The sequence below is a fragment of the Orycteropus afer genome, unplaced genomic scaffold (assembly GCF_000298275.1).
Source record: "Orycteropus afer afer isolate SDZICR_OR568_19922 unplaced genomic scaffold, OryAfe1.0 scaffold00045, whole genome shotgun sequence".
NCBI lineage: Eukaryota > Metazoa > Chordata > Mammalia > Tubulidentata > Orycteropodidae > Orycteropus > Orycteropus afer.
In genome coordinates this window covers 1,408,474-1,422,766 of record NW_006921632.1, presented here as the reverse complement: position 1 = coordinate 1,422,766, position 14,293 = coordinate 1,408,474, and the positions used below count along the sequence as shown (strand labels likewise).

Below are 14,293 nucleotides of genomic sequence, written 5' to 3'. Positions count from 1 at the left end.
TTTGCTGCCACCAGTCACCAAAGCCTCCTCCCTGTGGGGGGTTGAGGGGATCATTGGGGTCTGTAACTTTGCCCCAAACTAGAGAATGTACCTTGAGGGGGAGGGCTAGTGGGGGGGCTTCCCCAGCCTTAAGAGACCCTCTCAGCCCAGTGACTCCCCCTCCCAATCCCAATGCTCCGGGCAGGAACTAAGACCCCAGTCCCATCACCTCACACCATGTGGAGTCCTTAGGGGGCTGGGTGGGGGAATCCCCTGAAGTGGAGATGGTGGCAAGGTGTGGCCCTGGTGCTGTAGGCCACATCCTGATACCTACAACCTCACCATCACCCCAGAGCTGTAGCTGCTGGAAGGAAATCCCCAAGAGGCAGCCTTCCTCTATAGCTGTCCCATTAAAGACCCCACTGGTTGGCTTCCAGCTCAGGGAGAGGGGCACTGGTGCCTGACCTCACTAGTCCCTCTCCCAGGGGCCCCTGCAGAGGGCCACATCCATAAATTTTCTTATGGAACTCCCCCAAGTCCTCTTCCTCAAATCCATTTGCTTCTCTCAACAACCTCATCTGCATTTTCTATTTCTATATGATACAGACTCTATATTGCTATATCTCTGTGTATATATTCCCCCAACCTTGTCTGTCTCCACTCCATCCCCTCTTGTCTCTGAGAAACACCCCCCAACACAAGTCCCCCTTCTGTGTCTCTGCCCACTCCCTGGTCTCTGAATGCCTTCGCCTGTATAAAGAGTTGGACTCTCTCCCCTGGTGTCTGTACTGTGTACACACATCCCTCTGAGAAGCACAAGGAGACGACACGCGCATTGTAACCTTGCACTGTCTCGGTGGCAACATAAAGGAAGCTGTGAATCACAAGCTCTGCCTCTTTCTGGCCTCACCCTCTCGCCACAACCTGGGCCCCCTCTGCCTTCCCTGCAGCCTTAACATTCCCATCCCTTGCTCCACCCACCCCAGTGCCCTTTGTCTGACTGAGTTTGGCCTCCCCAGGGAAGTGATTGTTACAGAGATAGCCCCAACCGGGGAATGAAGACACTAAGCCAAGGAGAATTCTTCCCTATCCGGCAGCCAGAGTGTCAGAGACAAAAGGGAGCTGGGGATTGGTAACTCTGGAAGCTGGGTCAGCAGGGTGCCGATAGGCAGAAGGGGAGGTCCTCAGTCAGTGGCCTTTCCCTCCTGGGTGCCCAACCCCCTTTCCTCACCTGATACTCCAGCCCACCACTCATATTTTCTGGTGAGGTGGGATTTAGTACTGGGAGAAGACAGGCCTACAGGGGGTGTTGAAAGCTCTGATGTTCTGTTCCTCCCTCCCTTAACAAGAAACAAGTGAGAGAGAGCCTGCCTCCCCACCAGGCATTCTTCCCAGGTCAGAGCTTCAACCCCTTCCTAGGCCTTTTCTGCCCAACTGTCTCTTGGTCTCCAACCCCAGGATAGGATCTGTGGGCAGGTCACCTGTGCATTGGCCTGGAGCTGGAGAGTAAGGCTGTTGGATCTTGGGGAACTCTTGGTTCGTTCCTTGGAGACCAGACCTCCCCAGAGGGAAGCAGTAGCAAGGCCAAGTGTGCAGTGGATAAAGGAACAGCAGGCGGGGCTCTGGGTGACGCATGCCTCTGGTCTAATAAACTGGGTTTCAACAATCTCTTCTTCAGTGTTGTTTTTCACTTATTTGAAAAGTAGTTAGGTCTTCTCACTAAGTGCCTAGTGCTGAGCTTAGCTTGGGGCCAATCAGAGGTAGTAATAAGGATGAGGAGAGGTCCTTACCCTCCTGGATGGGGTGGGCTGACCACTGGAAGGGAGGAATGGTTTGAACTACTGGGCAGGAAGAGAGGAAGGGGTCAAAAGCAGCAAAGACCTAAAAGGGAAGTCCTACCATAAAGGATTCTTCGGAAAGCAGGCAGGATCAAAATCCAAGATAAACTGGAATGTAAAATCTGGAAGCAAGTTAGGTTAAAGGCCAGGGACAAAGCTGGGCTGCAGTTCCAGTGTGAGGTGTTTGGTTATTAAGCCACTTTATCTGTGGAACGAACCCCGGGCTAGGAGCCAAGAGCTCTAGATTCTGGGCATGATGTTGCTGTAACTTGCTGGTTGACCTTTACCAAGTAATTTATCCTCTTTGAGCTCACTTTTCCCGTTTGTAAAATGAATAAATAGCGCGTTCCTCTCTGTCCCCCGGAGTTACAGCGGTAAGGGAATGAAACGGAAAACAATCAAAGCGCTTTGGAAAGTTAAAAGTGCTGCGCCAAAATGATGCCTTACTCCGCCACCCTCTTCAGAGAAATAAGACTGGGGCTGTGGTCCCTCTTCCAAGTCCTTCTCTTCCTCCTATCGGCTTGGGGGCGCCCGCTCCCAGGGCTTCTCTATCCAGAACTCTTCTCTATGGTTTTCCCTCCCGGCCCGTGAAGGCGGGAGGGAGTGGTCAGCACAGCCTTTTCCGCTAGTCCCCCCCACTCTAGCCTACAGTCTCGCTGCCCTGAGCCTCCCGTGCCGGCCGGCCGGCCGGGCGGACAGGCAGGCGCTCGGTGGGCGCGCAGGGGGCAGGGGGAGTTCCGGTTCCGGTTCTTTGTGCAGCTGCAGCGGCGGCTCCGGGGAAGATGGCGGCCCGGGCAGGTTTCCAGTCAGTGGTTCCGAGCGGCGGCGCTGGAGCTTCAGGAGGGGCGGGTGCGGCGGCCGCCCTGGGCCCGGGCGGGACTCCGGGTCCCCCAGTGCGAATGGGCCCGGCGCCGGGTCAAGGGCTCTACCGCTCCCCGATGCCCGGAGCGGCCTATCCGGTGAGTGAGGCTGGAGCAGGGGCGCGCGGTCTGGGGGCGGGGCCGAGCGGGGGCCTGGGAGTGACAGGAGTACGGGGAGAAGTAGGAGGGACTCTCCCGGGAAATATGCAGGCCCTGGATGGGGGTGGGGGTGGGGGTGGGGGAGGCATCCCCACCTATTTCTAGGGGCATTGTTTCCGTGGGAAGTAAAGATATAGAAAGTGTGGATGAAGTGGGGCCAAGGTGGATTTGATATCTGGAGGGCCAAGGGGTTTGAGCAGCTTCAGTATTCAGAGGAAGACAGAAGGTGTAACTGACAAATTGGGGTCAGCTTCTACAGAAATAGTAGCTGGTGTAGTAACTGCGGGACTAGAAATGATGGCTGATATGCCTGATCCAAAATAGATTAGGGAGAATTTTAGCATAATTTGGCTGTTTCTCAGCTTCTGGGTCATATTCTATGAAACCACGAATGAAGTGGAGAAAACACAAGGTGCCAGCATTTCAAAGAGGCAGAGGGCCGTCCTCATTTTCCTCCCCCTTACACCCCAGCCCTATTTCATTCAAAGAACTCAGACACCCCCTACTCTCCCTTTCTTGGTGGAGTTAGCAAGGGAGGCCATGACATCTCTGGGTCTTCTCCCTTCTATAGAGACCAGGTATGCTGCCAGGCAGCCGAATGACACCTCAGGGACCTTCCATGGGACCCCCTGGCTATGGGGGGAATCCTTCAGTCCGACCTGGCCTGGCTCAGTCAGGGATGGATCAGTCCCGCAAAAGACCTGCACCTCAGCAGATCCAGCAGGTCCAGCAGCAGGCAGTCCAAAATCGAAACCACAAGTAAGATGACCCTGGGGAAGAGGGAGGGAGGAAGGGAATAGGTCTGTGAGGACACAGGTGGGAGTATGGTGAACCAAGAATTGCTGTTGCTGTGTCAGCAGTGCTGGGGAACTCATTCTGAGAATGCTTTGTGCTACTTGGGGTGGGGTGGGGGGTAGTGGTTCTTTGATTTGAGAAATGCTTTGCTGCTCCTCCATTTTATATAAATGGAGGTGGTGACAGCTTGTTTTCATGTTCTGACTAGTACCAATCCAATCTAATTAACAGTATTTACTCTAAACAGTGCAAAGAAAAAGAAGATGGCTGACAAAATTCTACCTCAAAGGGTAAGTCCAGGCTGTAGGTTTTCTTGAGTGTGTGGTGAGTTTGAGAAGAGATGGTCAGCTCTAGATCCCAATTATATCTTTCTGTTCCTAAGATTCGTGAACTGGTACCAGAATCTCAGGCCTATATGGATCTCTTGGCTTTTGAAAGGAAGCTGGACCAGACTATCATGAGGAAACGGCTAGATATTCAGGAGGCCTTGAAACGTCCCATCAAGGTAATGCAGGCGTGCACTAGGCAGAGAGCCAAAGGAGAGGACTCGGAAACCTTCAGCAGGCTTAGGATGAGAAATTAAAGGCGCAGCACAGCTCTCCTTGGCATTTAAATTGCATCTCTTCCTTCCGCCTACAAACTGAGAATTCCATTAGGAGCATCAGAACACAACAGCAAGGGGGAGGAGCTTTTGATGTTTCTTGTACCAGAAATACACCCTGTCCATGTTTTTGCTATAGCTCTCTGTTGCTTTTGGGACCTGGCACCCTGCATGACTTTGTCTACTTGGCATCCCAGTGTATGTACTTACGTTCAGGCCAGTGGCCTGTATTCCCCTTCTAGATGGACTCTTCATTCACTCACCCCAGGGACTGAGTGGACAGTAAGCCAGTCTATTAGGAGAAATTTTGGGATTTGGGGAGACCTTGGTTTTTAGCATCAAACCACTGAAGCCCCACCATCAACCCTGTTTCTGCCTTCTTCAGCAAAAACGGAAGCTGCGAATTTTCATTTCTAACACTTTCAATCCGGCTAAGTCAGATGCTGAGGATGGGGAAGGGACAGTGGCTTCCTGGGAGCTTCGGGTAGAAGGACGGCTCCTGGAAGATGTGAGTTCAAGGTCCACCGTGGTCGGTGTTAGGGTGGGAGCTGTTGGGAACGAGGAGTATTGTCTGGTCAGCAGGAAGCCTGACTGGTGCTTACAGCTCCTGTTGGGAGCAGTAGGGAGAGGGACACTCTGTTCCCTGTACTGGAAGACAATGGTTCTTTGTGTGTGGCTCTCACAACTTTGGCCCTCACTGTGGTATCATATTGAGAACCTTATTGTCCAACGATCTTACTGATGCTGCTTGCTGGCCATTGGATTTATCAGTATCTGCAGATTAGTTTTGTTTTTATTTCTTTTTTATTAAGTGGATTTGCACCTGGCTTTTGAAGCCATGATTTTCTCCCTGAGTCATTGAGGTCCTTGATTCCCATTGAGGCATCTCCCTCTTCCCAGCTTTCACTGGAGACACCTCACAGTTTAAGTGACAGAGATTTCTCTGACAGGCTCTTCGGCACTTCATGAGGAGCATCAGCTGACAGGTGATAGCCCCCAAACTCCCACTCCAGCAGCTCCTTGGGGAAGCTTACTTTGCTCTCATTCCCTTATATTCCCTAGCTCTCTATTTTTAGCTGCTCACAGGCAACCTAATTTGAATGCATTTTTGCAGAACCAGGGCTCAGTATCAGAGCCTCCTTCTTCTCTATATAGGTCCAGTCCATCTGCTGACGTCATTCCATCCAAATAAAGCTGTTTTTGTTCTGGCTGCTTAGTGCCTGTGATTAATTTTCCCTCTAGAATCAGGCTTTTCTGTGTTGAAACTTGCTTTGTTGTTATATGCAGTGATTGGCCTAACTTGCCTCATTTTCGTTGGAGAAATAAGGTGCATAAGTCATTGACCCTATGTGTGTTACAGGCTGCTTCTCCAAGACTCTATTCACTGGTTTAATACCCACAGAAGCCCATCATGCTCTCTTAAGAGATATTTAGAAGATATTTCAGAATGTTTTCACATTGCTGTTGTGTGTTTGTCTTGGGAAGTTTCTTCTAGTCTTTTGTAACAGCTCTCCTCTCTCTCCTCTAGTCAGCCTTGTCCAAATATGATGCCACCAAACAAAAGAGGAAATTCTCTTCCTTTTTTAAGTCGTTGGTGATTGAACTGGACAAAGACCTGTATGGGCCAGACAACCATCTGGTAGAAGTGAGTAGTTCTGCCTTCTAGGCTTTAACTCTGACTTGGGAGTCAAATTTTACTATCTAGAGAGTTATTCTTGTTGTTATGTGCTGTCAAGTCGGACCTGACTCATAGCGACCCCTCCTTGGGTTTCCGGGGCAGTATCACTATGGAAGTAGGGAGTGGGGAGACAAAAATTAAAGGTCACTCCAGGAGCTCTGGTAGCATAGTGCCTGAGGCACCTGACTGCTAACCAGAAGGCTGGCGGTTCAAACCAACCAGCCACTCCTCGGAAGGAAGATGGGGCAATCCACTTCCGTAGTGATACTGCCTTGGAAACCCAAGGAGGGGTCAGTATGAGTCGGGTTTGACTCATACCTACCAACCAACCAACCAGGTGTACATTACCACCATTGCAGTTTACACGGTGCCCTCCAGGTGGCACTCGTTGTGCTTAATTCTGGTGCTGAACCCAAGAGCACTTGCAATATAACTTGTCCCACTTTTTTAATGTTGCTATTTTAGTTGCACAGAAAGCTCATTTTCTGCCCCCACTTTAAGGGAAATTCTAATGGAGGCCTCTTATATATTCCAGGCCATCTGTATCTTGCTTGTTAATGATGAGACCTCGTTATCCACAGAAACATTCCTACTTTTTCCTGGTAGAAGTTGGTATAGTTAAAGGGTTGAGTAATAGAATGCTAGTACTTGTCAAGGTTACCTTTATAGATCTGGAACTTCCTATTGGTTCCTGCTCCATTTAGATTCCAAAAATTTTGTATTGTGCTTAATTGCATAATGTTCTAAAGACACATTTCTTTGGAATATAGTCAGAATCAGAATGAGACAATCCAACACTCCAAGTCAACTTTTCCTGCTCCTTTCTTTGCCAGTATAGCCACAGCCCCTTAATCTCAGCCAATAAGAGACACAGGAAGATCTTTACCATCTAATCAAGGAAGGAAGTTATGAATCAATTGTAGTTGTTGTTGTTAGGTGCCGTCGAGTCGGACCCGACTCAGCGACCCCTCCTTGGGTTGCCGAGGCAGTATCACTATGGAAGTAGATTGCCCAATCTTCCTTCCAAGGAGTGGCTGGTGGGTTTGAACCGCCAGCCTTCTGGTTAGCAGTCAAGTGCCTTAGGCACTATGCAGCAATTTGTAAATATTTTTCACTTAATTTCATAGTAGTAGAGAATAGTGGCTAAGAACATGGATACAGAATCAGACACACCAGAGATCAGATTGCAGTTCCACCACTTAATGGTTGTTTGACCTTAAGCAGTTACTTCACTCTTTTAAGCATAAGTTTTCTCATCTGCAAAGTAGGTATAATAGTGACTATCTCATATGGATGTTGTGGGAATTGAATGACATAATCGAAGTAAATGGCTTAGAATACTCTTGCACATTGTATTTAGTAAATAGTAGCTGTATTATGTTACTTTGTATGTGTATATTAGCTATTTTGTGGATGAAATCTTCACTGGAAATTCAGGCTAATTGTGACCCTGAGTAGTCAGAATTAAAAGGTTAATCTCTATTATATATACATAACATTAATCCCAAAGCCATATGCAATTTTTAAAAATGCTTCATACTGCTGTTCTTCTCCAGTAGTCTCAGTAATCAAAACTTGAATATTCAGTCATTACAGAAGCTCTTCCCTCCCACTCCAGCTCTTCCTCTGGGAGAGCACCCCCTGACATCTTCCTCTCTATAGTGGCACAGGACCGCCACTACCCAGGAGACTGATGGCTTCCAGGTGAAGCGGCCAGGAGACGTGAACGTACGGTGTACTGTCCTGCTGATGCTGGATTACCAGGTGTTGTGGTGTGTGGGGGTCGGGTGGGGTGGAGGGAGTCAAGCTTTCACAGTCATATCCCATCAGCATTTCTGGCATTGAATGGTTTCAATCTAGGGAAGAATTTCCCACCAGACTTTTATGGTCATGAATAATCTCCCACCATATTTTTTAAGTTTTCTAAGTACAGGAACAAATCTTAATCATCTCTGAATTTCTTCCAGTATTTTTCTGCCTCAGGGAAAGGAAGTGCTACATTAATGTTTGTTGAATGGGTTAAATACATTGGCCATGCTAAGACCCCAACTGCATATTGACTCATCTCACTAACTTTGTCCCTATGCTCTGGTTCTCTGCAGCCTCCCCAATTTAAATTGGACCCTCGGCTGGCTCGGCTCCTGGGCATCCACACCCAGACCCGTCCAGTGATCATCCAAGCACTGTGGCAATATATCAAGACACATAAGCTCCAGGATCCTCATGAGCGGGAGTTTGTCATCTGTGACAAGTACCTGCAGCAGGTGAGTAAAAGACCCTTTCTTTTGCAGGAACCCACTGGAGCGCTAATGGTGCTCAAAATGCCAACTTCCAGCTGCTGCTTTTTCCCACAGATCTTTGAATCTCAACGTATGAAGTTTTCAGAGATCCCTCAACGGCTCCATGCCTTGCTGATGCCACCAGAACCCATCATCATTAATCATGTCATCAGGTGAGCTCACGTATGAGAGGCAGTGGTGTGCTGAAGGTGGCTTTCACCAGCTTGTGAGAGCCAGTTGTCAAATTTTAGGAAACTTGCAGGCAAGTTTTTAAATAGCCATTACTTAAATTACAGAAACTTTAATATATTTTATTAAAAAGAAGGATGATACATACTCAAAATTCAGCACTTGCTATGTATTTTATTACATATTACTGTTAATATGTGCTATCATAGTTATTTGTATCTATTGTGTCTTTATGGTAGAAATAGCATACATAATAGCATGCCACTGCACATCTCTTCCCAAGTCTGTGATCACTGACATAATGTTGATAGCTCAAAATCAGCCCTGGGAGGAGTATTTTAACTACAGAAATGGGCAATGCTACAAATCAGGGCTTTTTTTTCTCCTTTGGAGCATCACCTGTAAACATTGACCAGCTCATCACTGACAGGAGCAGTCAATAACAATCTTTCCTCTGGATGGTAGAACATTCCCATCTGAGACTCCAACTCCATTACCTACATCCACTTTTTTGTTCAGAAGATGAGGGAGTCAGGCATCTCCAGGCGGACACAGAGTAAAGGAAGGCACTTCTTCAGAGCAGCATCTCTCTGTGGTTGCATATGGTCTTTTTGTCTTCTTTCCCTTATTCCACATCATGCCTGGAGCTAAAGGCTCTCCTTTCTTTAGATCCTCAAATCACTCACCTAATAGTAACTCCTAAAACCTGTAAGGTGGGTCTTTAGCAGTGGTTCTGTCCTGTGTTCCTGTGCTTAGAAGTTAGATTAGTTTTTATTTCATTGTGTGTGTGTGTGTCTGTGTATTTTGTTTGAATTTATTTTCAGTGTCAATTTTAGTTTAAAAAGGAGAAAGGTATTCACCGAAGTCTCAATAAAAAGTTAAGAAAAGGACTCAACCTGTATGACCATGAGACCAGAACCACTCAGAGGGGGATCAGTGCAGGAGATCCTGGACAGAGTAGGAGAACACTGTGGAATAAAACTCAAAATCATTAAAAAAAAAAAAAAGACTGGGTTTGCTGGTCTGATAGAGCCTGGTGAGACCCCTGAAACTATGGCCTATAGTTACCCTTCAGGTCTAGAATTGAGCTACCTCCTGGGGCCTCTATCCAAATAATAGACAGGCATATGGGCTGAACATTTATTATTTATATCAGGTAGATACATTCCTTGGAGAGATCAATCATGGGAGACCAGAAGGGCAGTGTTTGCATAGGGAGATAGCTCGGGGTGCTGGAGTGCATGGGAGGCAAGGACACTGGGAAGAGGTAGCTACAGGGAAGAATTGGGAAGAGAGCTGTTACCTTGTGAGGAATTGCAGTCAATGTCATGAAAGAAAATGTGTATGAACTGCTGTATGAAAAATGAATTTGCTCTGTAAACTTTCACCCAAATCACAATAAAAATTAAAAAAAAAAAAGGAGAAAGATACATAAGACATTATAGCAGTGATTTCATCTAGGAGATAGGAACTTTTTACTGTGTATCTTTTATACCATTTTTAGTTTTTGTCATTCACCTTTTTTTTTTTAAGTCATCTTTATTAAGGTCCAATTAATATATAATAAACTGCATTTATTTAGAGTATAGCTTAATGACTTTTGGCAAATGTGTACACCGTGTATCTACCACCACAGGGAAAATATAGAACATTGCTGTCACCCTCAAAAGTTCTCTCATGCCTTTTTGCAGCCAGACACTCCCTCCCCTTTTATCCCAGGTCATCTTTTTAGGGGACAAGCCCTTTATCAGGCCCCTTTGGTTTACTCCCCAGTGTTGACCCTAATGATCAGAAAAAGACAGCTTGTTATGACATTGACGTGGAAGTGGATGATACCTTGAAGACCCAGATGAATTCTTTCCTGCTGTCCACTGCCAGCCAACAGGAGATTGCTACTCTAGACAACAAGGTAGGGGCCTCTGCCCTCATCACAGCTTCTAGGCTGCTTTCTGATGTTCTTTATTCACTTAAAATATTGTGACCCCCCAGTATTTGGCAGGTACTATGCTTGGTGCTGGCTAAAGTCAGACACATGTGAGTTCTGATTTTGACTATATGTTTCAATAGCTTTTAGCCTATCTTCTGATCTGTGTAATAGAAGACTTTTTCTATTTTTAAGGTTGATAATGAGGGTAAAATGAGAGTATGTGTATAAACGTGCTTTGTAAAGCACATGACACTATGCCTCAAAAAAAAAAAAAAAAAAACCAAAACAAATTCACTGCCATCAAGTCAGTTCTGACTCATAGTACCCCACTCCACCCCCACTCCCCAAAAAAATGGATTGCTGAAGCTGTAAATCCTTACGGAAGTAGATTGCCTCATCTTCCTTCCGTGGGGCGGCTGGTGGGTTTGAACCACTGACCTTCTGGTTAGCAGCCAAATGCTTTTTGCACTATGCCATCAGAGTTCCTTTGACACTGTGCCTGGCACATAAAAATAAAAAATAGTAATTGCTAATACTGTTGTTATTATCATTGACATCATTAAACAGAGCCCCTGCAAGTAAAACCATATGTGCTCTGGCAACACAAAGGAGAACAGGGAAACTTTCCTGAAAGAGCTGATGCCTCAACTAAATCTTGAAGGACAAAGTGGAAGTTAACAAAAGGGGAGAAGGATAGTAGTTCCTGGGAGAAAGGGGGTAGAGGACATTCCGGAAAGAGGGAACAAGGTGTGTAAAAGTCTGAAGATATGAAAAAGCCTGGCATATTCAAGAAGTTAAAGCTGTTCACTGTGCTAGATACAGCACAGGGTGCCAGGATGGAAGTTTTGGGAGAGGAAACTAGATAGTGACACAGGAGCATTGATTCAGGGAGTACTGGTTAACACTTCATCCTGAAAGCTAAGCTGAAAGATCTTCACCACTGAAGAGTCTGATTCCATTTGCTTGGAGAATTACTGGCAGAAAGGTAGGGAGTGAATGGAAGAGGGGCAGATCTGGAGGGAGGGACTCCAGTTAGGAGGCTGGTACAGTAATCCTTGGAAGGTAGGTTGAGGGCTTAAAGATGGGAATAAGGAGACAACTTTGAGAGTTATCAAAGTGGAATTGAAGGAACTTGGCCATTGTTTGGATGGGGGTGGGAGTGAGGCGGAAGGAGGCACCATGCTGACTCCCAGGTTTCCAGCTTGGATGAATAGTGGTTTTCACTAGACTAGAGAACAGAGGAAGAGGAGAAGAGGTGATGGATTTAGTGTTGGATACGTTGAGTTTAAGGTGCCTTGAGATGTCAAGGAAGCAGTTGGGTTGGTTGGAGTTTAGGATATAGATTCTGGATTGCCGATTAGCCTCTCAGTGGTAGTGAAAGACATGAAAGTAGGTGAAATAGTTAGGAAGAATATTTAGAATGAGAACAGAAGAGAGCTGAGAACAAAAGTTGGGGAACCACAGCTTTTGATACAGCCCTCTATAACACTTCTTTTCTAGCAGAGTGTTTTTGGACCCTTTTGTGTTGTGGATTAAGTATCCACTGTGTAGCTTTGCTCGTTGTAGAGAATAAAAGGAAAATTTCCCTCGCATGGGATATACAGAGACACAGAAACAAATGCAAATTACCTAAAGACAATGTGCATACAAGCTGAAAGAATGCTGAGTGCTGGAATAGCCAGCCCTCTGGGCAGTGTTGCCATCATTGGGCAGCAAGGTGTGCCTATGTTGGAAGTGGCACACAGAGACACCAGGGTGTATCTGACATTTAACTTTGCAAATGTTATGACTTCCCGTTTCCTCTTCCTTTCAGATCCATGAGACAATAGAAACTATCAATCAGCTGAAGACCCAGCGGGAGTTCATGCTGAGCTTTGCCAGAGACCCTCAGGGTTTCATCAATGACTGGCTTCAGTCCCAGTGCCGGGATCTCAAGGTACAGAACCAAGGAGAGGTGCAAAGGAATACATTTGCTTTATTTCTGTAGCAGTTCGTAGAAGAGCCTGAGGGGAAAGTGAGGGACCAGGTTTTCATTATGACATTTCAGGATTTATTGTTCTTAAGTAGGGAAATGGAGGCTAAACTCTGGTAGCATAGTGCCTGAGGCATTTGACTGCTAACCAGAAGGCTGGTGGTTCAAACCCACCAGCCACTCCTCAGAAGGAAGATTGGGCAATCTACTTCTGTAGTGATACCGCTTTGGAAACCCAAGGAAGGATCACTATGAGTCGGATCCGACTCAACGGCAGTGAGGTTGTGTTTTTTTTTTTTAATGTGCTGTCACTGTGCCCCAGATTGTAGGGGATACAGAAGTGGAAGACCTGACCTCTGCCTTTGAAGCAGCACACATTCAGTTTGGAGAAACTAGACCTAATATGCATTAAAAAGTAGACAAGACATAGATCTCACCAGTACCAATAAGGAGATAATTCAAAAGAGAAGGGAGGTCAAAGAGGCTAGAAAAGCAAGAGAAAGCTACATGGAAAATTTAGGTATTGAGATATTTCCCAGAGAGGGGAGCGTCCATAAGCTCAGGGCAGGAAGGGATGAATGAGCACAGAATGTGTAAAATGTGCCCTCACTCCTTCCCTGTGGTCAGTGGGACTACAATTATAGGCTAAGCACAGGAGCAAGGAAAAGAGGTGCCAGCAAAGAGTCCTGAACAACAGTGACTTATTGATAGCAGGGGTCGAAGGAAAGAAAAAAGTCTTCTCTCCTGCTCCCATCTCTTTTAGACCATGACTGATGTGGTGGGGAATCCAGAGGAAGAGCGCCGAGCTGAATTCTACTTCCAGCCTTGGGCCCAGGAGGCTGTGTGCCGATACTTCTACTCCAAGGTAAGTGCCTCGGATGATGCACAGGGAAAAATGACAAAAGGATGTGGGGGGCGGTTTGCACCTCTGATGGAGGTCCATAGTGTTTTTTATCAACTTTTGGGATGTTTCATCTTCTATCTCTTACACTGTTTCCTCCTTAGGTGCAACAGAGACGACAAGAACTAGAGCAAGCCCTGGGAATCCGAAATACATAGGACCTCACCCACAGCCCTGAATTGGCTGCACCGATTCTTTATTTGGGCCCTGTGCTGCCTGCCTCGTAGCACCTGCCTTGGTCTTGGTTGGGGCCTTCCAGGGGATGCTGTTGGTTCAAGGACAACACCAGAATGAAGAGGGTCTCACATTTCTGTCTTTTGAGATGCCTGTTATCCTCTTCTCCATCCCATCCCTTCCTACTCCCCAGCTTCCTTTTGCCCACAGAGTTCCCATGTGCCTCTCCCCTCCCCTGGTCTACATAGGACCTTTAGATAGTGTTAGAGAGAGAACTTGTAGTGGTAATCAGTGCTCTGAATGGATTGGGCCTAAGGCCAAGTGGTCTTCAAGGGGACCAACTACACTGATCCTGCCCTTCAGAGACCCAAGAGTTGGGAGCTTTGGCTCCTTCTCTAAGACTCAGGCTTAGGGGCACTCTATAAGCTAGTTGATCTTTGCTCACCTGGTAACAGAATCCAGTTTCCTTCCTTCCTTCCTTCCATAGGTTCGGAGCAAACTCTCCTTTTGCTTACTGTCGTTTAGCACTAAAGGAACCTTGAGTCTTGGGCTCCAGTGAGCCCCAGGTCAGTTCCAGCCCTGTGGATTGGCTGCTATCTTAGTGCTTCTCTTACTCCCTAGTAGGGGGTCCACATCAGTATTGGAGTTTGTTCCATAACCGTTGCTCCCACCCAGCATATTCCCCGTAGCTGCCCTTTTTAGCATTCTGTCATATCTGCCCTAACTTGGGGTATTTGGGTAGGGGAATTTTGCCTTTCCTTTTCAGAGCCCCAGTGATCTAATCTAGGGTACCGCCATTGCTAGCAGAGGCTGTTCCTGCTATTGCTTGGAGGTATGACTCATTCATTCACTCCACCCTGTCTGCCTGCACCCTCCCCAAATCCCTTAAAAGAGAAACAGGCCTAAAATCAAACGGGTAAAAGTCCTGGGCCATCCCTGTC

General features: G+C 46.8%; 1 protein-coding gene across 1 annotated transcript; it reads left to right on the top strand.

Annotated features, from left to right (window-relative positions):
• Nucleotides 1-2,599: 2,599 nt before the first annotated feature.
• On the top strand, nucleotides 2,600-13,336 carry SMARCD1 (SWI/SNF related, matrix associated, actin dependent regulator of chromatin, subfamily d, member 1). Its single transcript, XM_007937821.2, has 13 exons — nucleotides 2,600-2,776; nucleotides 3,408-3,595; nucleotides 3,879-3,921; nucleotides 4,014-4,136; nucleotides 4,618-4,740; nucleotides 5,761-5,877; nucleotides 7,573-7,674; nucleotides 8,013-8,174; nucleotides 8,265-8,362; nucleotides 10,152-10,287; nucleotides 12,119-12,241; nucleotides 13,041-13,142; nucleotides 13,283-13,336. Exons 1-13 carry the CDS (start codon nucleotides 2,600-2,602, stop codon nucleotides 13,334-13,336), a joined length of 1,548 nt encoding a protein of 515 aa, XP_007936012.1.
• The last annotated feature ends 957 nt before the right edge of the window (nucleotides 13,337-14,293 follow it).

Excerpts from the sequence above, each read along its gene's own strand:
- SMARCD1 (XM_007937821.2), top strand. The coding sequence starts at position 2,600 with ATGGCGGCCCGGGCAGGTTTCCAGTCAGTGGTTCCGAGCGGCGGCGCT. Across the intron at positions 3,922-4,013 it reads ACAAAATTCTACCTCAAAGG|ATTCGTGAACTGGTACCAGA; the intron begins GTAAGTCCAGGC and ends TCTGTTCCTAAG. Across the intron at positions 8,175-8,264 it reads GTGACAAGTACCTGCAGCAG|ATCTTTGAATCTCAACGTAT; the intron begins GTGAGTAAAAGA and ends TTTTTCCCACAG.